Source organism: Salvelinus fontinalis, chromosome 30 (assembly GCF_029448725.1).
Source record: "Salvelinus fontinalis isolate EN_2023a chromosome 30, ASM2944872v1, whole genome shotgun sequence".
Classification (NCBI taxonomy): domain Eukaryota; kingdom Metazoa; phylum Chordata; class Actinopteri; order Salmoniformes; family Salmonidae; genus Salvelinus; species Salvelinus fontinalis.
Window position 1 is genome coordinate 34,883,862 of NC_074694.1, and position 25,092 is coordinate 34,908,953.

General features: G+C 49.9%; 1 protein-coding gene across 34 annotated transcripts in view; it reads right to left on the bottom strand.

The window, feature by feature from the left end:
• LOC129829107 (neurexin-1a-like) overlaps nucleotides 1-25,092 on the bottom strand; it is an 86,176-nt gene that overhangs the window by 56,030 nt on the left and 5,054 nt on the right. For 9 of the 34 annotated variants that reach the window (XM_055890648.1, XM_055890638.1, XM_055890644.1 and 6 more), the window contains exons 1-2: nucleotides 4,582-4,902; nucleotides 2,402-3,714 (exon numbers count right to left, since the gene is read on the bottom strand). In XM_055890648.1, coding sequence (XP_055746623.1) covers nucleotides 2,402-3,146 — 745 coding nt within the window. In that variant the 5' untranslated portion in view covers nucleotides 3,147-3,714; nucleotides 4,582-4,902. Of the gene's footprint in view, nucleotides 1-2,401; nucleotides 3,715-4,581; nucleotides 4,908-25,092 lie in introns of those variants that run through there. The other 25 variants (XM_055890647.1, XM_055890621.1, XM_055890643.1 and 22 more) reach the window with 9 other exon arrangements.

The window sequence follows — 25,092 nt, forward strand, 5'->3', positions numbered from 1 at the left end:
TGACCACCACTAGGATCTACTGACTACCACTAGGATCTACTGACCACCACTAGGATCTACTGACTACCACTAGGATCTACTGACTACCATTAGGATCTAGTAACCACCACTAGGATCTACTAACCACCAATAGGATCTACTGACCACCACTAGGATCTACCTACCACCACTAGGCTCTACTGACCACCACTAGGATCTACCGACCACCACTAGGATCTACTGACCACCAATAGGATCTACTGACTACCACTAGGATCTACTGACCACCACTAGGATCTACTGACTACCACTAGGATCTACTAACCACCACTAGGATCTACTGACCACCACTAGGATCTACCAACCACCACTAGGATCTACTGACCACCACTAGGATCAACCCACCACCACTAGGCTCTACTGACCACCACTAGGATCTACTGACCACCACTAGGATCAACCCACCACTAGGATCTACTGACCACCACTAGGATCAACCCATCACCACTAGGATCTACTGACCACCACTAGGATCTACTGACCACCACTAGGATCAACCCACCACCACTAGGATTTACTGACCACCACTAGAATCTACTGACCACCACTAGGATCTACTGACCACCACTAGGATCAACCCATCACCACTAGGATCTACTGACCACCACTAGGATCAACCCATCACCACTAGGATCTACTGACCACCACTAGGATCTACTGACCACCACTAGGATCAACTCACCACCACTAAGATCTACTGACCACCGATAGGATCAACCCACCACCACTAGGATCTACTGACCACCACTAGGATCTACTGACCACAACTAGGATCAACCCACCACCACTAGGCTCTACTGACTACCACTAGGATCTACTGACCACCACTAGGATCTACTGACCACCACTAGGATCCACCCATCACCACTAGGATCTGCTGACCACCACTAGGATCTACTAACCACCACTAGGATCTACTGACCACCACAAGGATAAACCCACCACCACTAGGATCTACTGACCACCACAAGGATAAACCCACCACCACTAGGATCTACAACCACCACTAGGATTTACTGACCACCACTAGGATCAACCCATCACCACTAGGATCTACTAACCACCACTAGGATCTACTGACCACCACAAGGATCAACCCACCACCACTAGGATCTACTGACCACCACTAGGATCTACTGACCACCACTAGGACCAACCCATCACCACTAGGATCTACTGACTACCACTAGGATCTACTGACCACCACTAGGATCTACTGACCACCACTAGGATCAACCCATCACCACTAGGATCTACTGACCACCACTAGGATCAACCCACCACCAATAGGATCTACTGACCACCACTAGGATCTTCTGACCATCAGGATCTACTGACCACCACTAGGATCGACTAACCACCACTAGGATCTACTGACCACCACTAGAATCTACTGACCACCACTAGGATCTACTGACCACCACTAGGATCTACTAACCACCACTAGGATCTACTAACCACCACTAGGATCTACTGACCACCACTAGGATCTACTAACCACCACTAGGATCAACCCATCACCAATAGGATCTACTAACCACCACTGTATAGGACAGGGAGAATGGCTGGTGCTGTGATTCACTATGTAACAGTCATATTAAAGATATGCGTTTCAATGTTCTACACTATACACTACAAATAACAGAGGACACCAGTAGTTTAAACCTGTGTGTGGGGGAGGTCTGTGTGTATGTGTGCGCAGGGCTGGCTCATGGCATAAGCGACATAAGCGGTCGCTTAAGGCCTCCGTCGGGGTCTCAACTTACTATTGAGAGTTAGAATAGTAGAATACACAAGGTTGGAAATTTGGTTGTGCATCAGCAATTTTTATCCATGTCAGCTAACAATTTTTAGATTGGTAAGTTAGTCTAGCCAGTTATCTAAACTTGTAGGAATCATGTCTGAATACCGATCAGGCACGTCAGGCACTTGCCCAGGGACCCTGACCTCCAGGGGGCCCCCATTGAGTTTGTTAGTCACTCTCACTCAGGTATCATTTACATCGCATAAGTCATGGCAAAATGTGTAGAATTGCAGAAAATTCTCTTTCAAACTGCAAAAATGTCTCTCTGCCCCATGGCAAAATAAGTAGAATTGCATGAAATGTGTTATAGAATTGCTAAATGTTCTCTCCGTCCCATGATAAAATGTGTACAACGTAAAAAACTTGCTTTAAAACGGCCAAAAATTTCGCATCAAGAGGGGGACACAATTATTTTGTTTTCCACTTGGTAGGGCACCACCCAACCAAATATCGCTTAGGGCCCCCAAAAGGCTAGAGCCGGCCCTGTGTGTGTGTTTTTAAATGTGTGTGCGAGATGAAATCACAATGTTTCAAGGTAGGGTTTGGGTAAGGCCTTACCTTCGCTGCAGTCGTTGCCTTTGTAGCCGGTGTCGGTACAGTCGCAAACGTTCTTCTGCTCGACGACAGAACACAACCCTCCATTCTGACACACGTGGTCCGGCCCACACCCGTCTCCCCCCACGGTAACGCCCTCCGATCCTTCCATTACAACCGCCGATCCATTGATGGTCACCGCAGTGAGCCAGCCAGAAAAGGGGGCGTGGTCTCTGACGCCAGGGGAAGTGAGGCGGAGAGGGGAGGCGTGGAGCTCTGGGGAAACCCCGCCCATAAAGGTGTGGCTAAACACTGTCATGTCTCTCCGTTTGCTCTTCACCTCCGCCCATCCCTCCATCCTTCCATCCACCTCAAGACTTGTGTTCCTCCAGTCCCGTTTCACACGAACCACATGCCAGTTTCCGTCGCTCACGGCGACCCCGGAACTCACCTCAGCCGGCTCGGCACAGAAGATGGAGAATCGTAGGCGGAGTTTCCCACGTAGCAACAATAGTTCCAGGAAGTCGCAGAATCCTTCGTCGTCAAGGTAAAGCAGCAGTCCGTCCTCACTGTGAGTTCTAACGTTGAACGTCAGGATGCTCTCGCAGCACGCGTTCCACACCGGGAACCGCCCCCACTGTCCCGACACCCCCCCAAACTCTAGCACCTCCCCTCTGGATCCCCCAAGGCTACAGAGGCACAGCCAGACACACAGCAGGGGGGCCGCGGCCCACACACACACCGCCATCACACACACGCGCAAACACATACACACAACGCACACACACGCAGACACAAAGGCTAGAGCTGGGCAGCACGAACTACTCTACAGCTCATGGCGCAAACATCCTTGAGAGCACCCTTAGTCTTCTTAGGGCCCTTTGTAGCACCCTACAGTCTTCCTAGGGCCCTTCCTAGCACCCTACAGTCTACTTAGCCCCGTTAGTAGCACCCTACACCCTCCATAGGTGTTCCTCTGTCTGCCAGTCAAGTGAGGGAGGTGGCTCCTTATATTCGTCCAAGTGTTCCCAATGTTAGTCTTCTATCTTCTCGTCTCTGTCTCTCCTCGTTCCTCCTCCGCTGTCTTCCTTCAATGGTGTGTGTGTGTGTGTTAGAGAAATGAGGGGTGTAGTGTGAGAACCATATCGCTGTCTTCGTTAGTGCCTGTTCCCCTCAGAGAGAGAGGGAGAATATGGTCATACACTGTCACACACCGTAACAGAGAGAGACTATCAGAGCATCTCCCCCCTTTCTTGTCGCTATCAGCGGGGCTTGTGGGTTGAGCACTGTGAGTGTGTCCCTCACTGTCGCGCCATCACTCTTTTCTTTCCGGTGACCTACAGAGGGAAGAGACAGCACTATCACCCTGGGTCAGATACATACATGGAAACACACACACTCACTCTCTCTCTCTCTCTCTCTCTCTCTCTCTCTCTCTCTCTCTCTCTCTCTCTCTCTCTCACACACACAGAGTCTTTCCAGACAGTTCTCCTATCACCACCACCATGTGATATACCAGTGAGTCTTTTCAGAAAGATACAGAATATTCAGATGCATTTCATGTGTTGTATGGAACTTATTGTCAGTCAGGTAGAAGGGTATAATTTTAGCTCGACTCATTACCTTAATGTCTACAACGTTCTTTACGTTTTACCTCACTGACGGCAGAAGACATTCCAACATGCCCACCTCGTGCCTCCGCAAGGGACTCGGAAGCGCCACAAAGAACGGTTTCTCGTGCGATGCGGAGGATGACTCAAATGCACCTTGTTTATCGAATTATCCCCCTTTTCGCACGAAGGGGAAAAGGCGCCTCACACCTCTCCGGCGTCTGTCTCTCTAGTGATGTGGTTGAGATTAGGGTTCCAAATCACAGTATTGAAAGACGCGGTGAGATGAGAGCAGGTTTAAATATCGATTATCGATCAAAGGCCATTCCTAACTCCTCTCCCCCTCCTAAGAGTCTCCGTGTGTGTGTGTGTTTGTGTGCGTGCGTAGGCTATTCCTCTCCTCCTGTGAGCTCGAACTCACCCGCTACTCCGAGTTTCCATCTACCTCACCTGTGTGTAAGAATCCATACACCAAAAACACTGCTGCAAGAAAACGCCCATATTAGGCCACTCAAATAAAATAGGTATATATAGCCTACAGCAAAGACCTAATACAATACACACACACACCGAGATAAAAACGTCTCAGCCTACCTTACACACATCTTCTGGTCGGTGTTGTGGCTACTCATCGATTTTCTCCTTGTCATCTGATAACAATCACCGCGTTGTGAGGGGAGATGCTGAGTGCAGCCAAATCTTTCCCGGTAAATACCTGTTAGATAGGCCTACCGAAACAATCACAGCCTCTTCTCGATCAAACAGACCAGTGGAACCAAACGCATCTCTCTCTCTCTCTCTACCGAGGAGGCGAAGGTGCAGTCTGCTGCTCCGTGCATCACGTGGATGATGAAGGGGGTAGAAGAGGAGGAGAGGATGGGCGGGGCCGCTCTGCTGCGGCACCTTGGACAGCGCGCGCTCACTGTCTGAATACCGGAGAGGACTCACGGAATACGGCGGCAACATCCGAGTCATTACCCAATTTGCTATGATAATGACTGTCGGTGTGATAAAGTATTTGCAGAGAATCTAAGGTGATTAATCGTCAGTCATGAAGTAATCACTGATTGATCAAGAGAGACTTCTGAACAGAGAGAACATTCATGGCTCGAGACAGAAAACTGCTGGAGAAAAACAACAGTGGTGTTTGCACGTCACGCACAAGCGGCATTCTCCCTTCTGCTCCTGCCGTCAATTATCTCGCTCTCTCTTATTTTTCTCCCCATCACACACACACACACACACACACACACACACACACACACACACACACACACACACACACACACACACACACACACACACACACACACACACACACACACACACACACACACACACACACACACACACACACACACACACACACACACACACACACACACACCTCCAACTGTATCTCCAACTTGTTTATTACAGTGAGGTGTGCATTTCAGATTAATCTGTGTAGGCCTATCTGTTCCAGAGAGGGAGTCCCAGCTGAATCTTGTCCATCAGAACGGTCTCTCTGGGTACCATACCCCAGCTGCTGCCCACTCTTTTGAGCTGCATGCACAGCTGCACACACACGATGACTGATTGTGCTTGGAAGTATCTAATTATGTGTTCCTATTGATGCTGTATGCACGCCATCACCCTACGGCCATTTTGATACGAGAACTCCCGGTAAGCTTGTGGGACAGGAAGTGGAAAAGCGCTTTTGACAGGTAATTAAATGTCTATGTGGCCACAGCCTTTTATAAGCTCCTACATTTCAGCATCAACACTGGCTTTGCACTGGCTTAACATTCTCTACCTCTCCTTCCCCTCTCTCCCTGGCCCTGCCGCTCCCTCCTTCCCTTCCTCCACCCCTCTTCCTCTCCCTCCATCCCCTCCCTCCCTCCTTCTCTCTGACAGGCTGACAGTGAGCAGTGACCCCTGACTCTTTGCCCACTCAGCAGAGAGAAGGTCAGGGCACACTGTTTGTGTATGTGTTATTGTGTGTGTGTCTGTGTGTATGTGCGTGTGTGTGTTTATGTGAATTGCCGGCAGAGAGAAAATACAGCCAAAAATAAAACCTCAGCTGTCAGCATACAGAGTGAGTGCCAGTATGTGTGTGTGTGTGTGTGTGTGTCTGTGTGTAAATGCCATATGCAGGTGTTTAGCGGTGCACAGGTCTATATGGGTCAGACAGATACACCCACTCTCAATGAGACTCAATGGGTGGTCACAAAGAGATGGAGAGAGAGCAAGAGAGAAAGAGAGTGAGAGACAGAGAGGGAGGTGTGTGTTGTGTGTGTGTTTGTGCAAGGGTGGACTGGCCATCTGGCATTTTGGGCAAATGCCAGATGAGCTGGCCCATTTTTAGCTCAGTGGGCAAAACTATATTTATCTGGCTAATAATGGGGGCCTCAAGGAAAATAATGGGCCGATTTCTGATCCCAGTCCGCCCCTGTGTGTGTGTGTCTGACAGGCAAACAGCCCTCTGTAAATGAGATTAAATTTGAGGTTTGCTTCTAATCGTGTTGTAATGAGTTTTTGTGTTGCTCATATATTCACTCATTCCACTTGCCAATAGTGCAAACAGCTATGTGTGCACCTGTGTGTGTTGAGTGTGTGTGTGTGGTAGTGGAGGTCACCCTTCTTCTGCCAAACTCTCATTTATAATGATACTATCGGCAACATTATCGAATGACTGCAAGTTCTAGACGCAAATAACATTAACGCGTACACCTACATGCGCAACCACACACACACACACACACACACACACACACACACACACACACACACACACACACACACACACACACACACACACACACACACACACACACACACACACACACACACACACACACACACACACACACACACAGACAGTATGTTAGGTATAGATCTATAGTTCATTACAACCTTCTACAGATATTAGTATTGATCACCTGACCAACAGATAGAGACTGACAGCAGAGCAGAGAGACCTGTGTATGTGCGTGTGTGTTGGTGTATCCTAACGGAAAGATTATAGATCTATAGTTCATTATAACCTTCCTCAGGCCACTTAGGCGCATGCAGGTACATTTGATTTGATTTATTAGGATCCCCATTAGCTGACACCAACAGCGACAGCGAGTCTTCCTGGGGTCCGACACATAACGAAAAATACATTACAGACAAAACATCATATTTTTTTATTTACATACATTTAAAAACATTAACATGTAGTGTGTGTGTGTGTGTGTGTGTGTGTGTGTGTGTGTGTGTGTGTGTGTGTGTGTGTGTGTGTGTGTGTGTGTGTGTGTGTGTGTGTGTGTTGTGTGTGTGTGTGTGTGTGTGTGTGACACCACAGCCTACCTAACCTCAACTATAGCCTTGTAAGCCAGAGAACGTAAATAGATGCTTTGCTTCAGACTCTTAACACTAAAACATGACACCGTGTTTTGCTGGCTTGAAAGAGCTGATGATTCACACAAATGCAGGACTGTGATACTGTATGTTTCAAAATATTATCCTAGCATCAACCACAGGTTTACCTCTGCCACTCAGTCACAGAGATATTCCTTTGATATGGTGAATCTCAGCTTGACTCAGACGCATGTTGATTTAACATGACAGCAGGAGTTCATGTGATTCTTGAATTACTGAAGCGGATTACCTTGATAGCTTGTAATTAAAGAATGGAAAGTATTTAGCTATAATGATTTCATGTCTGGTGGAAAGTTATATGTGAAGACTATTCTTGTCAATTTCCTGTGAACATGCAAACTAATCCATATGCATCTATCAGTTGCGCATACAGTACATGTCAGTACATACAAACAACAAGTGTTGGGCCTCGTCCCTTGTATTTATTAGAGGTTTATTCTCGCTCTTTTGTTTGGGTTACATCCCTGTGTTTTTGTTTACGCGTTTGTTTTGGGCTTCGTCCCCGTGCCTTTTCATGGCATGTTGTATTTTTAGTTGTGGTGTCAAAAAAGCAGAGCATCTCTTTATTATTGACAGACCTCTCCCCATCTTTACAATCATTGAATCTATATGTTTTGACCATGACAGTTTACAATCTAAGGTAACGCCAAGTAATTTAGTCTCAACTTGTTCAACAGCCACACCATTCATTACCAGATTCAGCTGAGGTCCAGAACTTAGGGAATGATCTGTATCAAATACAATGCTCTTAGATTTAGAGATTTAGGACTAGTTTATTACTGGCCACCCATTCCAAAACTGACTGCAACTCTTTGTTAAGGGTTTCAGTGGCTTCATTAGCTGTGGTTGCTGACACGTATAGGGTTGAATCATCAGCATACATCGACACACATGCTTTGTTTAATGCCAGTGGCAGCTCATTGGTAGAAATAGAAACGAGTAGATGGGCTAGAGAGCTGCCCTGCAGCACACAGCACTTTACATGCTTGACGTTAGAGAAGCTTCCATTAAAGAAAACGCTTTGAGTTCTATAAGATAGATAGCTCTGAATCCACGATATGGCAGAGGTTAAAGAGCCATAACACATACGTTTCTCAACAACAGGTTATGGTCAATAATATCAAAGGCTGCACTGAAATCTAACAGTACAGCTCCCACTATCTTCTTATTATCCATTTATTTCAACCACTCATCAGTCATTTGTGTCAGTGTAGTACATGTCGAGTGCCCTTCTCTACAAGCATGCTGAAAGTATGTTGTTATTTGTTTAGAGAAATAGCATTGTATTTGGTCAAACGCAATTTTTTCCAACAGTCTGCTAAGAGCTGGCAGCAAGCTGATAGTTCTGCTGTTGGAACCAGTAAATGCCGCTTTACCACTCTTGGGTAGTGGAATGAATTTGGCTTCCCTCCAGGCCTGAGGACAAAGACTTTCCTCTAGGCTCAGATTAAAGATACTACAGATAGGAGTGGCTATAGAGTCAGCTATCATTCTCAGTAGCTTTCCATCTAAGTTGTCAATGCCAGGAGGTTTGTCATTATTGATTGATAATAAAAAAAAGTACACCTCTACTACACTAACTTTACAAAATTCAAACTTCCAATGCTTTTCTTTCATTATTAGTTTTTTCTATGCATGAATACGATGGCTCACTGTTAGTTGTTGGCATTCCCTGCCTAAGTGTACCTAATTTGCCTATGAAGTAATAATTAAAATAATTGGCAACATCAAATGGTTTTGTGATGAATAGACCATCTGATTCGATGAAAGATGGAGTTGAATGTCTTTCTGCCCATAATTTAATTTAAATACGTTTTTTTGCCATCATTCTTCATACACTTGTGGACACCTGCTCATCGTACATCGCATTCCAAAATCATGAGCATTAATATGGAGTTGGTCCCCCGTTTGCTGCTATAACAGCCTCCACTCTTCTGGGAAGGCTTTCCACTAGATGTTGGAACATTGCTGCAGGGACTTTCTTCCATTCAGCCACAAGAGAATTAGTGAGGTCGGGCACTGATGTTGGGAAATTAGGCCTGGCTCGCAGTCAACGTTCCAATTTATCCAAAAGGTTTTCGATGGGGTTGAGGTCAGGGCTCTGTGCAGGCCATTCAAGTTCTTTCACACCAATCGACACACCATTTCTGTATGGACCTCGCTTTGTGCACAGGGGCCTTGTCATGCTGAAACAGGAAAGGGCCTTCCCCAAACTGTTGCCACAAAGTTGGAAGCACAGAATCGTCTAGAGTGTCATTGTATGCTGTAGCGTTAATATTTCCCTACACTGGTACTAAGGGGCCTAGCCCGAACCATGAAAAACAGTCCCAGACCATTATTCCTCCTCCACCAAACTTTACAGTTGGCACTATGCACTGGGGCAGGTAGCGTTCTCCTGGCATCCGCCAAACCCAGATTTGTCCGTCGGACTGCCAGATGGTAAAGCGTGGTTCATCCCTCCAAAGAACACATTTTCACTGCTCCAGAGCACTACACCACTCCGGCCAACGCTTGGCATTGCACATGGTGATCTTAGGCTTGTGTGGCTGCTCAGCCATGGTAACTCATTTCATGAAGCTCCCGACAAACAGTTATTGTGTTGATGTTGCTTACAGAGGCAGTTTAGAACTCGGTAGTGAGTGTTGCACCTGAGGACAGACTTTTTTTAACGCACTACGTGCTTCAGCACTCGGCGTTACCATTCTGTGAGCTTGTGTGCTCTACCACTTCACGGCTGAGCCATTGTTGCTCCTAGATGTTTCCACTTCACAATAACAGGGCAGAAATTTGACACACTGACTTGTTGGAAAGGTGGCATCCTATGACGGTGCCATGTTGAAAGTCACTGACCTCTTCAGTAAGGCTATTCTACTGCCAATGTTTGTCTATGGAGATTGCATGTCGGTGTGCTCGATTTTATACACGTCAGCAACAGGTGTGGTTGTAATAGCTGAATCCACTAATTATATACTTTTGTATATATAGTGTATATTGATAGCCTCAAACATAGTAGATTAATGTATAATTATGTATTATTGATCTTGGCTTTATAATACAGTTTCTTCTTCTTTTTGTTGAGTTTAGTTACATAATTTCTCAATTTCAGTAAGTCAGCCAGTCAGATGTGCAGCTGGACTTATTAGCCACTCCCTTAGCCCCATCTCTTTCAATTCCTCACCAATACATGGAGCCTTAACAGTTCTAACAGTCCGTTTCTTAACAGGTGCATGTTTATTAATAATTGGAAGAAGTCAAGTGCAGCATCTGGATGCTCCTTATTAAACACATCAGACCAAAAAATATTGGTTGCATACACATAAGAGTCATAGAAAAATATGTTGTATGATCTCATACACTATTTTAGGCCAAGCTTTTAGAACATTACCCAGTACCAGGTCATTTTAGCCAAAAACCTGGGTGCCCCTGCCAGGAGGTTGAAACTTGGCCACAAGTGGATCTTCCAACTAGACAATAACCCCAAGCACACATTAATGGTTAATTGCATACAATATAGCTCAGTATTTCTATTTTTTATTTGATAGTATTTTTTCCTTATCTTTATCAAGGGTGCCAATAATTTTGGACCTGACTGTATATATACTGTATGCAGAGCCTTCAGAAAGTATTCACACCCCTTGACTTTTTCCACATTTTGTTCTGTTACAGCCTGAATTTAAAATGGATAAGAAATTGTGTTGTTTTACAACTCACTTACACACAGTATCTCATAATTTCAAAGTGGAATGATGTTTTCGAAATGTTTACTAATTAATAAAAAATTAAAAGCTGAAATATCAGCCCTTTTCTTATGGCAAGCGTAAACAAGTCCAGGAGTAAAAATGTGCTTAACAAGTCACATAATAAATTGCATGGACTCACTCTGTGCAATAATAGTGTTCAACATGATTTTTGAATAACAACCCCACTGTAACGGCTTTCTCCCATAGGTGAAGGAGAGGACCAAAGTGCAGCGCGGCTAGTGTTCAACATGTTTAATAAAAGAACAAGTGAAACACTACAAACAACATACAAAATAACAAAATGTGCAAAAACCGAGACAGACCTATCTGGTGCAGACAACCACAGAGACAGGAAACAAACACCCACAAAATCCCAACACAAAACAAGCCTCCTATATATGATTCTCAATCAGGGACAACGATTACCATCTGCCTCTGATTGAGAACCCTATTAGGCTGGACATAGAAACAGACAAACTAGACACACAGCATAGAATTCCCAACCAGCTCACGTCCTGACCAACACTAAACAAGCAAAACACATAATAACTCTGGTCAGGACGTTACAGTACCCCCCTCCTGAGGTGCGGACTCCGAACGCACCCCTACAACTCAAGAGGAGGGTCTGGGTGGGCATCTGTCCGCGGTGGCGGCTCCGGCGGTGGACGAGGACACCACTCCACCACTGTCTTTGTCCCCCTCCTTAGCGTCCTTTGAGTGGCGACCCTCGCCCACGACCTTAGCCTAAGAATCCTCCCCAAGGCCCCCACATGATTTTGGAGGTAGCTCAGGACAGAGAGGTAGCTCAGGACAGAGAGATAGCTCAGGACAGAGAGATAGCTCAGGACAGAGAGATAGCTCAGGACAGAGAGATAGCTCAGGACAGAGAGATAGCTCCGGACTGAGTGGCAGCTCCGGACTGTAGGGCAGCTCCGGACTGTAGGGCAGCTCATGACTGTAGGGCAGCTCATGACTGTAGGGCAGCTCATGACTGTAGGGCAGCTCATGACTGTAGGGCAGTTCATGACTGTAGGGCAGCTCATGACTGTAAGGCAGCTCATGACTGTAGGGCAGCTCATGACCGTAGGGCAGCTCATGACCGTAGGGCAGCTCATGACCGTAGGGCAGCTCATGACCGTAGGGCAGCTCATGACTGTCTGACGGCTCTGGACGCTCATGGCTGACTGACGGCTCCGGCAGATCCTGTCTGGTTGGCGGCTCTGGCAGATCCTGTCTGGTTGGCGGCTCTGGCAGATCCTGTCTGGTTGGCGGCCCTGGCAGATCCTGACTGACGAATGGCTCTAGCGGCTCCTGACTGACGAACGGCTCTGACGGCTCGGGACAGACGGGCGGCTCTAACGGCTCGGGACAGATGGATGGCTCAGACGGCGCTGGGGAGACGGATGGCTCAGATGGCGCTGGGGAGACGGATGGCTCAGACGGCGCTGGGGAAACGGATGGCTCAGATGGCGCTGGGGAGACGGATGGCTCAGATGGCGCTGGGGAGACGGATGGCTCAGATGGCGCTGGGGAGACGGATGGCTCAGATGGCGCTGGGGAGACGGATGGCTCCGATGGCGCTTGGCAGACGGCCGGCTCTGACGGCGTTGGGCAGACGGACAGTTCAGACGGCGTTGGGCAGACGGGCAGTTCAGGCGCCGCTGGGCAGACGGGCAGTTCAGGCACCGCTGGGCAGACGGGCAGTTCAGGCACCGCTGGGCAGACGACAGACTCTGGCCGGCTGAGACGCACTATAGGCCTGATGCGTGGTGCCGGAACTGGAAGTACCGGGCTGAGGGCACGCACCTCAGGGCGAGTGCGGGGAGGAGGAACAGGGCTCTGGAGATGCACTGGAAACCTGGTGCGTGGTGTAGGCACTGGTGGTACTGGGCTGGGGCGGGAAGGTGGCGCCGGATATACCGGACCGTGAAGGAGGACACGCGCTCTTGAGCACCGAGCCTCTCCAACCTTACCAAGTTGAATGGTCCCCGTAGCCCTGCCAGTGTGGCGAGGTGGAATAGCCCGCACTGGGCTATGCAGGCGAACCGGGGACACCACCTGTAAGGCTGGAGCCATGTACGCCGGCCCGAGGAGACGTACTGGAGGCCAGATATGTTGGGCCGGCTTCATGGCACCCGGCTCGATGCCCAACCTAGCCCTACCAGTGCGGCAAGGTGGAATAGCCCGCACTGGGCTAAGCACGCGTACTGGGGACACCGTGCGCTTTACCGCATAACACGGTGTCTGACCAGTACGACGCCCTCTCACTCCACGGTAAGCCCAGAGAGTTGGCTCAGGTATCCAGCCCGGCTTCGCCACACTCCCCTTTAGCCCCTTCCCCCCCCAAGAAATTTTTGGGTGAGCCTCTCGGGCTTCCAGCCTCTTACGTGCTGCCTCCTCAATCCACCGCTCCTGGGCTGTGGCTGCCTCTTTCTCCTCCCGAGAGCGGCGATTCTCTCCAACCTTTGCCCAGGGTCCTTTTCCGTTCATGATTTCCTCCCATGACCATTCCTCCTGGTACCGCTGCTGCCCGTTGCCACGCTGCTTGGTCCGGGTTTGGTGAGTGTTTCTGTAACGGATTTCTTCCATAGGTGAAGGAGAGGACCAAAGTGCAGCGCGGCTAGTGTTCAACATGTTTAATAAAAGAACAAGTGAAACACTACAAACAACATACAAAATAACAAAATGTGCAAAAACCGAGACAGACCTATCTGGTGCAGACAACCACAGAGACAGGAAACAAACACCCACAAAATCCCAACACAAAACAAGCCTCCTATATATGATTCTCAATCAGGGACAACGATTACCATCTGCCTCTGATTGAGAACCCTATTAGGCTGGACATAGAAACAGACAAACTAGACACACAACATAGAATTCCCACCCAGCTCACGTCCTGACCAACACTAAACAAGCAAAACACATAATAATTCTGGTCAGGACGTTACACCCACATATACAATTATCTGTAAGGTCCCTCAGTGTATCAGTGAATTTCCAACATAGATTAAACCGCATAGACCTGGGAGGTTTTCCAATGCCTCGCAAAGAAGGGCACCTATTGGTAGACATTGAATATCAGACATTTAACATATCTATGAGCATGGTGAAGTTATTAATTAGACCTTGGATGGTGCATCAATACACCGAGTCATTACAAGGATACAGGTATCCTTCCTAACTCAGTTGACGGAGAGAAAGGAAACCGTGGCCAATGGTGACTTACATTTACATTTACATTTAAGTAATTTAGCAGACGCTCTTATCCAGAGCGACTTACAAATTGGTGCATTCACCTTATGATATCCAGTGGAACAACCACTTTACAATAGTGCATCTAACTCTTTTAAGGGGGGGGGGGGTTAGAAGGATTACTTTATCCTATCCTAGGTATTCCTTAAAGAGGTGGGGTTTCAGGTGTCTCCGGAAGGTGGTGATTGACTCCGCTGACCTGGCGTCGTGAGGGAGTTTGTTCCACCATTGGGGTGCCAGAGCAGCGAACAGTTTTGACTGGGCTGAGCGGGAACTGTACTTCCTCAGAGGTAGGGAGGCGAGCAGGCCAGAGGTGGATGAACGCAGTGCCCTTGTTTGGGTGTAGGGCCTGATCAGAGCCTGAAGGTACGGAGGTGCCGTTCCCCTCACAGCTCCGTAGGCAAGCACCATGGTCTTGTAGCGGATGCGAGCTTCAACTGGAAGCCAGTGGAGAGAGCGGAGGAGCGGGGTGATGTGAGAGAACTTGGGAAAGTTGAACACCAGACAGGCTGCGGCGTTCTGGATGAGTTGTAGTGGTTTAATGGCACAGGCAGGGAGCCCAGCCAACAGCGAGTTGCAGTAATCCAGACGGGAGATGACAAGTGCCTGGATTAGGACCTGCGCCGCTTCCTGCGTGAGGCAGGGTCGTACTCTGCGAATGTTGTAGAGCATGAACCTACAGGAACGGGTCACCGCCTTGATGTTAGTTGAGAACGACAGGGTGTTGTCCAGGATCACGCCAAGGTTCTTAGCACTCTGGGAGGAGGACACAATGGAGTTGTCAACCGTGATGGCGAGATCATGGAACGGGCAGTCCTTCCCCGGGAGGAAGAGCAGCTCCGTCTTGCCGAGGTTCAGCTTGAGGTGGTGATCCGTCATCCACACTGATATGTCTGCCAGACATGCAGAGATGCGATTCACCACCTGGTTATCAGAGGGGGGAAAGGAGAAGATTAATTGTGTGTCGTCTGCATAGCAATGATAGGAGAGACCATGTGAGGATATGACAGAGCCAAGTGACTTGGTGTATAGCGAGAATAGGAGAGGGCCTAGAACAGAGCCCTGGGGGACACCAGTGGTGAGAGCACGTGGTGCGGAGACAGATTCTCGCCACGCCACCTGGTAGGAGCGACCTGTCAGGTAGGACGCAATCCAAGCGTGGGCCGCGCCGGAGATGCCCAGCTCGGAGAGGGTGGAGAGGAGGATCTGATGGTTCACAGTATCAAAGGCAGCCGATAGGTCTAGAAGGATGAGAGCAGAGGAGAGAGAGTTAGCTTTAGCAGTGCGGAGCGCCTCCGTGACACAGAGAAGAGCAGTCTCAGTTGAATGACTAGTCTTGAAACCTGACTGATTTGGATCAAGAAGGTCATTCTGAGAGAGATAGCAGGAGAGCTGGCCAAGGACGGCACGTTCAAGAGTTTTGGAGAGAAAAGAAAGAAGGGATACTGGTCTGTAGTTGTTGACATCGGAGGGATCGAGTGTAGGTTTTTTCAGAAGGGGTGCAACTCTCGCTCTCTTGAAGACGGAAGGGACGTAGCTAGCGGTCAAGGATGAGTTGATGAGCGAGATGAGGTAAGGGAGAAGGTCTCCGGAAATGGTCTGGAGAAGAGAGGAGGGGATAGGGTCAAGCGGGCAGGTTGTTGGGCGGCCGGCCGTCACAAGACGCGAGACTTCATCTGGAGAGAGAGGGGAGAAAGAGGTCAAAGCACAGGGTAGGGCAGTGTGAGCAGAACCAGCGGTGTCGTTTGACTTAGCAAACGAGGATCGGATGTCGTCGACCTTCTTTTCAAAATGGTTGACGAAGTCATCAGCAGAGAGGGAGGAGGGGGCAGGAGGGGGGGAGGATTCAGGAGGGAGGAGAAGGTGGCAAAGAGCTTCCTAGGGTTAGAGGCAGATGCTTGGAATTTAGAGTGGTAGAAATTGGCTTTAGCAGCAGAGACAGAAGAGGAGAATGTAGAGAGGAGGGAGTGAAAGGATGCCAGGTCCGCAGGGAGGCGAGTTTTCCTCCATTTCCGCTCGGCTGCCCGGAGCCCTGTTCTGTGAGCTCGCAATGAGTCGTCGAGCCACGGAGCAGGAGGGGAGGACCGAGCCGGCCTGGAGGATAGGGGACATAGAGAGTCAAAGGATGCAGAAAGGGAGGAGAGGAGGGTTGAGGAGGCAGAATCAGGAGATAGGTTGGAGAAGGTTTGAGCAGAGGGAAGAGATGATAGGATGGAAGAGGAGAGAGTAGCGGGGGAGAGAGAGCGAAGGTTGGGACGGCGCGATACCATCCGAGTAGGGGCAGTGTGGGAAGTGTTGGATGAGAGCGAGAGGGAAAAGGATACAAGGTAGTGGTCGGAGACTTGGAGGGGAGTTGCAATGAGATTAGTGGAAGAACAGCATCTAGTAAAGATAAGGTCAAGCGTATTGCCTGCCTTGTGAGTAGGGGGGGAAGGTGAGAGGGTGAGGTCAAAAGAGGAGAGGAGTGGAAAGAAGGAGGCAGAGAGGAATGAGTCAAAGGTAGACATGGGGAGGTTAAAGTCACCCAGAACTGTGAGAGGTGAGCCATCCTCAGGAAAGGAACTTATCAGGGCGTCAAGCTCATTGATGAACTCTCCAAGGGAACCTGGAGGGCGATAAATGATAAGGATGTTAAGCTTGAAAGGGCTGGTAACTGTGACAGCATGGAATTCAAAGGAGGCGATAGACAGATGGGTCAGGGGAGAAAGAGAGAATGTCCACTTGGGAGAGATGAGGATCCCAGTGCCACCACCACGCTGACCAGAAGCTCTCGGGGTGTGTGAGAACACGTGGGCAGACGAGGAGAGAGCAGTAGGAGTAGCAGTGTTATCAGTGGTAATCCATGTTTCCGTCAGTGCCAAGAAGTCGAGGGACTGGAGGGAAGCATAGGCTGAGATGAACTCTGCCTTGTTGGCCGCAGATCGGCAGTTCCAGAGGCTGCCTGAGACCTGGAACTCCACGTGGGTCGTGCGCGCTGGGACCACCAGGTTAGAGTAGCAGCGGCCACGCGGTGTGAAGCGTTTGTATGGTCTGTGCAGAGAGGAGAGAACAGGGATAGACAGACACATAGTTGACAGGCTACAGAAGAGGCTACGCTAATGCAAAGGAGATTGGAATGACAAGTGGACTACACGTCTCGAATGTTCAGAAAGTTAAGCTTACGTTGCAAAAAATCTTATTGACTAAAATGATATAGTACTGCTGGCTGGTGAAATAGGCTAGCTAGCAGTGGCTGCGTTGTTGACTTTGTTTGAAAGTGTAGCTGGCTAGGTAACCTCTAACTGGCTAGGTAACCTCGACAATTACTCTAGACTACACAATTATCTTGGATACAAAGACAGCTATGTAGCCAGCTAAGATCAAACAAATCAAACTGTTGTACTGTAATGAAATGAAATGTTATACTACCTGTGGAGCAAAGCGGAATGCAACTACTCGCTCCAACCCGGAAGTGCGTATCGTAGAGGGAGAGGCAATAGAAGTGTTGTTTCTTGTATTATTGTCTTTTGTGTCTTTAGAGGACTGCTTCACCTTAATGTCCCTTTTTCCCCCTTTCCCTTTTCTTCTGTCCTTATTTTGTCCCACTTTGTCCCTTCTTTGTCCCTTCTTCTCTTCTGCCAACTAGACACTCCTTGTTAGCTAGCTAGCTTCTTCCAGGAATGTCCCTAGCAACTGCCTAGCAACAGGTATACAACTTAGCTAGCTAAGAAAACGATATAATTTTATGAAAAAATTGTTACTTTTTCAAAAGCCTTTCTTCTTTGTTTGCTGCTTGTTTGGTCTCCTATTCAGTTTGCAGTTTTCTTTTGATTTTTTTCGATGTACTTTACTCTAAAAAAACATTTAAATTTCAATATTTGTAGGAGCTCATCTTTTCAGCTGCTGCTGCAGCTTGACTTGAAAACAGTTACAGAGGTCAATGGCTGTCATAGGAGAAAACTGTGGATGGATCAACAATTCTGTAGTTACTCCACAATACAAACCTAATTGACAGAGTGAAAAGAAGAATAAAAACATTGTAACGTCCTGACCAGAGTTCTTATGTGTTGTGCTTGTTTTAGTGTTGGTCAGGACGTGAGCTGGGTGGGCATTCTATGTTGTGTGTCTAGCTTGTCTGTTTCTGTGTTCAGCCTAATATGGTTCTCAATCAGAGGCAGCTGTCAATCGTTGTCCCTGATTGAGAATCATAAATAGGTGGATTGATTTGTGTTGGGGATTTGTGGGTGGTTGTTTTCTGTGTCAGTGTTTGTGCCACACGGGACTGTGACGGTTAGTACGTTTGTTGTTTTGTATTTTGTCTAGTTTTCTTGTTATTAAATCATGGAAACTTACCACGCTGTACATTGGTCCTCCGATCCTTCTCGCCTCACCTCGTCCAAGGAGGAGGAAGAGCTAGACTGCCGTTACAAACATACCAAAATATACATCCTGTTTGCAATAAGGCACCTGTCACGACTTCCGCCGAAGTCGGTCCCTCCCCTTGTTCAGGCGGCGTTCGGCGGTCGACGTCACTGGCTTTCTAGCCACCGCCGATCCACTTTTCATTTTCCATTTGTTCTGTCTTTGTCTTACACACCTGGTTTCACTCAACCAATTACTTGTTTATTATTTAACCCTCTGTTCCCCATGTTGTGTTTGTGAGTGATTGTTTATTGTAATTCGGTCCGTCTTTGTGGGCTCGTGATGTTACTTTGTAAGTTTGTCTTTTTGAGTAAAATACGTTGATTACTTATATCTGCTGTCCTGCGCCTGACTCTCTACACCAGCTACAGGACCCTTACAGAATCACTCACCCGAAGAATGGAGTCAGCAGGAGCAGACGCCCTCCCTGTTGCAGTGGAGGAGCGAGTTCAGCAGCACGCGACCATGTTGCAACGTCTGGGCACCGCCATGGATTGCGTGCTGCAGACGATGGATCGTTGGGAGAGAGGAGGAGGTTTTCCAGCACCTCCACCAGCCCTACTACAGCAGGTCCCACTGTCCACCCCTCCTTCACCCGGTTCCAGTGGAATTCGACTCGCACTCCTGAGGGAGTATGATGGGACGGCTGCCGGATGCCAGGGGTTTCTACTCCAGCTGGAGCTCTACCTGGCGACCGTTTACCCGGCTCCTTCGGGGCATGAGAGCGTGTCCGCCCTCGTCTCCTGCCTCTCAGGCAAATCCCTGGAGTGGGCCAACGCCGTATGGGGTGAAGGAGACGCGGCGTTGGACCATTACGCAGAGTTCACCCGCCGCTTTCGGGCAGTGTTCGACCACCCGCCTGAGGGTCGAGCGGCGAGTGAACGTCTGTTCCACCTGAGGCAGGGGACGAGGAGCGTGCAGGATTTCACCTTGGACTTCCGGACCCTGGCTGCCAGCGTGGGATGGAAAGACAGGGCCCTGATCGATCACTACCGGTGCAGTCTGCGTGAGGACGTCCGTCCGTCGGGAGTTGGCCTGCCGAGACACCACCCTCACATTGGACCAGCTGGTGGAACTGTCCATCCGGCTGGACAACCTGCTGACTGCCTGTGGACATCCAGATCGGGGCCTGTCAGTTCCATCCCGCAACACCTCCGTTCCGACGCCAATGGAGCTGGGAGGTGCTGCACTTAGGGCGACCGGAGGAGGGGCCATTCCCTGCACCATCTGTGGCCGCAGAGGGCACACTGCTAGTCGGTGCTGGGGGGGGGGGGTTCCTCAGGGAGTCATGGCAGCAGGCAGGGCACTATCGTGTCACCCCAGGTGAGTCGGCACCAGGCTCACCCAGAGCCCCCTGTTGCTCACATGTATGTGTTTATTTCATTTCCTGAGTTTTCCCCTCATTCCCAGCATAAGGCGCTAGTAGATTCAGGCACAGCTGAGAATTTTATTGACCGTTCATTTGCCCATAGTTTAGGGATCCCCCTTGTTCCTGTGGATATGTCCTTCCCTATGCACGCCCTAGATAGTCAACCATTAGGGTCAAGGCTGATTAGCGAAGCCACCGCTCCACTAGACATGGTTACACAGGAGGGTCATAAGGAGAGAATCAGTCTCTTCCTTATTGATTCTCCTGTGTTTCCCATGGTGCTGGGCTTACCCTGGTTGGCCTGTCATGACCCCACTATTTCGTGGCAACAGAGGGCTCTCAAGGGGTGGTCACGAGAGTGCTCAGGGAGGTGTGTGGGGGTTTCCATCGGTGCAGACCAAAGTCCAGACCAGGTCTCCACCGTGCGCATTCCCTTAGAATATGCCGATTTGGCTCTCGCCTTCTGTAAGAAGAGGACGACTAAATTACCACCTCATCGACGGGGGGATTGTGCGATAAATCTCCTGGTAGATGCAGCACTTCCCAGGAGTCACGTGTATCCTCTGTCACAGGAAGAGACGGTGGCTATGGAAACATGTCTCCGAATCCCTGGGGCAGGGATACATTCTGCCCTCCACTTCACCTGCCTCCTCGAGTTTCTTTTTTTGTGAAAAAGAAGGATGGGGGTCTGCGCCCGTGTATTGACTATCGAGGTATCAATCAGATCACTGTGAGTTACAGCTATCAGCTGCCTCTCATCGCCAGTGCGATCGAGTCAATGCACGGGGCACGCTTCTTCACAAGATTTGATCTCAGGAGCGCTTACAACCTGTTGCGGGAGGGGGACGAGTGGAAGACAGCATTTAGTACCACATCAGGGCACTATGACTACCTCGTCATGCCGTACGGGTTGATGAATGCTCCATCAGTCTTCCAGGCCTTTGTTGACGAGATTTTACGGGACCTGCACGGGCAAGGTGTAGTGGTGTATATCGACGACATTCTGATATACTCCACTACACGCGCCGAGCATGTGTCCCTGTTGCACAGGGTGCTTGGTTGACTGTTGGAGCATGACCTGTACGTCAAGGCTGAGAAATGTCTGTTCTTCCAACAGTTCGTCTCCTTCCTAGGGTACTGCATTTCCACGTCAGGGGTGGAGATGGAGAGTGACCGCATTTCAGCCGTGCGTAATTGGCTGACTCCCACCACGGTAAAGGAAGTGCAGCGGTTTCTAGGGTTTGCCAACTACTACCGGAGGTTTATCCGGGGTTTTGGTCAGGTAGCAGCTCCCATTACCTCACTGCTGAAGGGGGGACCGGTGCGGCTGCAGTGGTCGGCTGAGGCGGACAGGGCGTTTGGTCACCTGAAGGCTCTGTTCACCTCGGCTCCTGTGCTGGCTCATCCGGATCCCTCTTTGGTGTTCACAGTGGAGATGGACGCGTCCGAGGCTGGGATAGGAGCCGTGCTCTCTCAGCGCTCGGGCACGCCACCAAAGCTCCACACCTGTGATTTCTTTTCGAAGAAGCTCAGCCCGGCGGAGCGAAACTATGATGTGGGGGACCGGGAGCTGTTGGCTGTTGTCAAGGCTCTGAAGGCGTGAAGACATTAACTTGAGGGGGCTAAACACCTTTTTCTAATCTGGACTGACAACCGCAATCTGGAGTACATCCGGGCGGCGAGGAGACTGAACCCTCGCCAGGCAAGATGGGCTATGTTCTTTACCCGTTTTGTTTTCACTCTATCCTACAGACCAGGTTCCCAGAACGCTAAGGCAGACGCACTGTCCCGGATGTATGACACAGAGGAGCGGTTCATGGATCACACTCCCATACTTCCGGCCTCTTGCCTGGTGGCACCGGTGGTGTGGGAGCTGGACGCGGACATCGAGCGGGCGTTACGCACAGAGCCCACTCCCCCTCAGTGTCCAGCTGGGCTCCTGTACGTTCTGTCTGCTGTCCTCGACCGTTTGATCTATTGGGCCCATACGTCACCCTCCTCTGGTCACTGGCATCGGCATCGGTCGGACGGTGCGCTGCCTTAGTGGGAAGTACTGGAGGCCCACCTTGGCCAAGGACGTGAGGGTTTATGTTTCCTACCTGCTCGGTGTGCGCCCTGTGCAAGGCTCCCAGGCACCTGCCCAGAGGGAAATTACAACCCTTACCCGTTCCACAACGGCCGTGGTCGCACCTATCAGTGGTCTTCCTGACGAATCTTCCTCCCTCACAGGGCAACACCACGATCCTGGTCTTTGTGGATCGGTTTTCTGCCGTCTCCTCCCTTTGCCCGGTCTCCCTACGGCCCTACAGACTGCGGAGGCCCTGTTCACACACGTCTTCCGGCACTACGGGGTGCCTGAGGACATAGTTTCTGATCGGGGTCCCCAGTTCACGTCCAGGGTCTGGAGAGCGTTCATGGAACGTCTGGGGGTCTCGGTCAGCCTCACCTCAGGTTTTAACCCCGCGAGTAACGGGCAGGTGGAGAGAGTGAACCAGGATGTGGGTAGGTTTCTGCTGTCAAATTGCCAGGACCGGCCGGGGGAGTGTGCGGCGTTCATACCCTGGGCAGAGATGGCCCAAAACTCACTCTGCCACTCCTCCACTAACCTCTCCCCCTTCCAGTGCGTACTGGGGTATCAACTGGTTCTGGCTCCTTGGCATCAGAGTCAGACCGAGGCTCCTGCGGTGGACGACTGGTTCCGGCGCGCAGAGGAGACATGGGACGCCGCCCATGTTCACCTTCAGCGCGCGGTGCTGCGCCAGAAAGCCAGCGCAGACCGTCACCGCAGTGAGGCCCCGGTGTTCGCACCAGGGGACCGGGTCTGGCTGACCCAAAACCTGCCCCTCCGCCTGCCCTGCCGGAAACTGGGTCCATGGTTTGTGGGGCCGTTTAAAGTCCTGATGAGACTGAACGAGGTGTGTTACAGGTTACAGCTCTCCTCGATTACCGTATTAACCCCTCGTTCCATGTGTCTCTCCTCAGGCCGGTGGTGGCTGGTCCGCTCCAGGAGTCTGAGGTGCGGGAGGTTCCTCCGCCCCCTCTGGACATCGAGGGTGTCCCGGCGTACGCCGTTCGCTCCATACTGGATTCAAGGTGTCGGGTGAGGGGCCTTCAGTACCTCGGGGAGTGGGAGGGGTACGGTCCGGAGGAGAGATGCTGGGTTCCGGTGGAGGACGTGTTGGACCCTTCAAGAATGCAGGAGTTGCACCGTCTCCGTCCGGATCGCCCTGCGCCTCGCCCTCCAGGTCGTCCCCAAGGTCGGTGTTGGAGCGCTGCTGGACCGCGCGTCAAGGGGGGGAACTGTCACGACTTCCGTCGAAGTCGACGTCACCGGTCTTCTAGCCATCGCCGATCCACCTTTCATTTTCCATTTGTTTTGTCTTGTTTTCCCACACACCTGGTTTACATTCCCTCATTACGTGACGTGCATATAACCCTCTGTTCCCCCATGTCTGTGTGTGGAATTGTTTGTTGTAAAGTGTATCTGCTTTTCTGACTGGTTGGCGACATGTTATTTCAACCAGTATTTTGTTGTTTCTGGGTGCAGTTTGTTTTGCCTAAATAAACTGCTCCGGTTGTTACCCATGTCTGCTCTCCTGCGCCTGACTTCCCTGCAGCCAGTTACGCACCTCTTACATCTACATATTTTCAAGCATAGTGTTCCAAGATGGCGTAGCAGTCAGATGTGTTTGTCTTTGTCCCATGTACATATTGAGTTTTTTCATTTATTTTGTATACATTTCAATATATTTCAATCTTTTTTTCATTTACGAATTAAATATACCTTCCTGCAACCCGCCTCACCCAATGTGGTATGGATCTGCTATTTTTTAGACCTTATAACTGGAACCTCCATCAGAAGCTAGCCAGCTAATTAGATACTAGCGTTTTAGTCATTGTTAGCCACTGCTAGCGGTCTTTACCTTTAGCTCAGACACCAGCCGCTTTAGCCCGGATAGCAAGGATAATACCTGCCAGTCTGCACAGCGCGATATCAGCCCTGAGAATATTGCACTGCTTTTTTACCACTACATCACCGGATTCCTGCCGCAAGCTCTGGACCATTACACCGGATCATCGCAGCTTGCTTGCTGCTACCGAGTGGCTATTGTGGCTGACGCCCTTGTCCAGAAGCAAGCACCAGCTAGCCTCGAGCTAGCCTCGAACTAGGCCCATCTCCCGGCTAGCAAGCGAAGTACATCAACTACAAAACCTCTCTTGCCAATTGGCCTGGACCCATTGTCGACACGGAGCCCCGCCGATCCATCACGACTGGTCTGCTGATGTAATTTGGCCGATGTGCTCTCAACCGGCCTCTGTGTTGTGGATGTCGGTGAAGACCCTTCTGCTAGCCCCGGCCCGCTAACTTCCTGAACAGCGTGTCTCCCGCTTGCCTAGCGTAGTAACGACTACCGAACGGCTCCCTGTTTCACCTATTGCTGCTCATTGGACCCTATGATCACTTGGCTTCACAGCTGATGCCTGCTGGACTGTTCATTAACATGGTACTTAATTTTGTTTATCTGTCGGCCCCCGCCTCGAACTCAGACCCTGTGTGTAGCTAACTGACCCTCTCTGCCCATTCACGGCATTTACCCATTGTTATTGTCTTAGCTGTTTACCCGTTGTTGTCTTAACCCGTTTATCACGTCTGCTCTCGCTCTTCCCTCCTCCTGGTGCTTGAGGGCGCCAGATTGCCTTGCACTCCTGCCATCCATCACGCACACCTGCCTTCCCTCGTCACGCGCATCAGCGTTATTGGACTCACTTATCACCTGTTTATTTCCTCCCCTATATTTGTCAGTTCCCCAGCTCTTGTCCCCACTGCTGCATTGATTGTTTTTTGTCTTTGTATTCTGTTTGCTGATGCTGTTCCTGTCTCGTTCAATGTCCGTTATTTATTAAATGTTACTCCCCGTACCTGCTTCGTCTCTC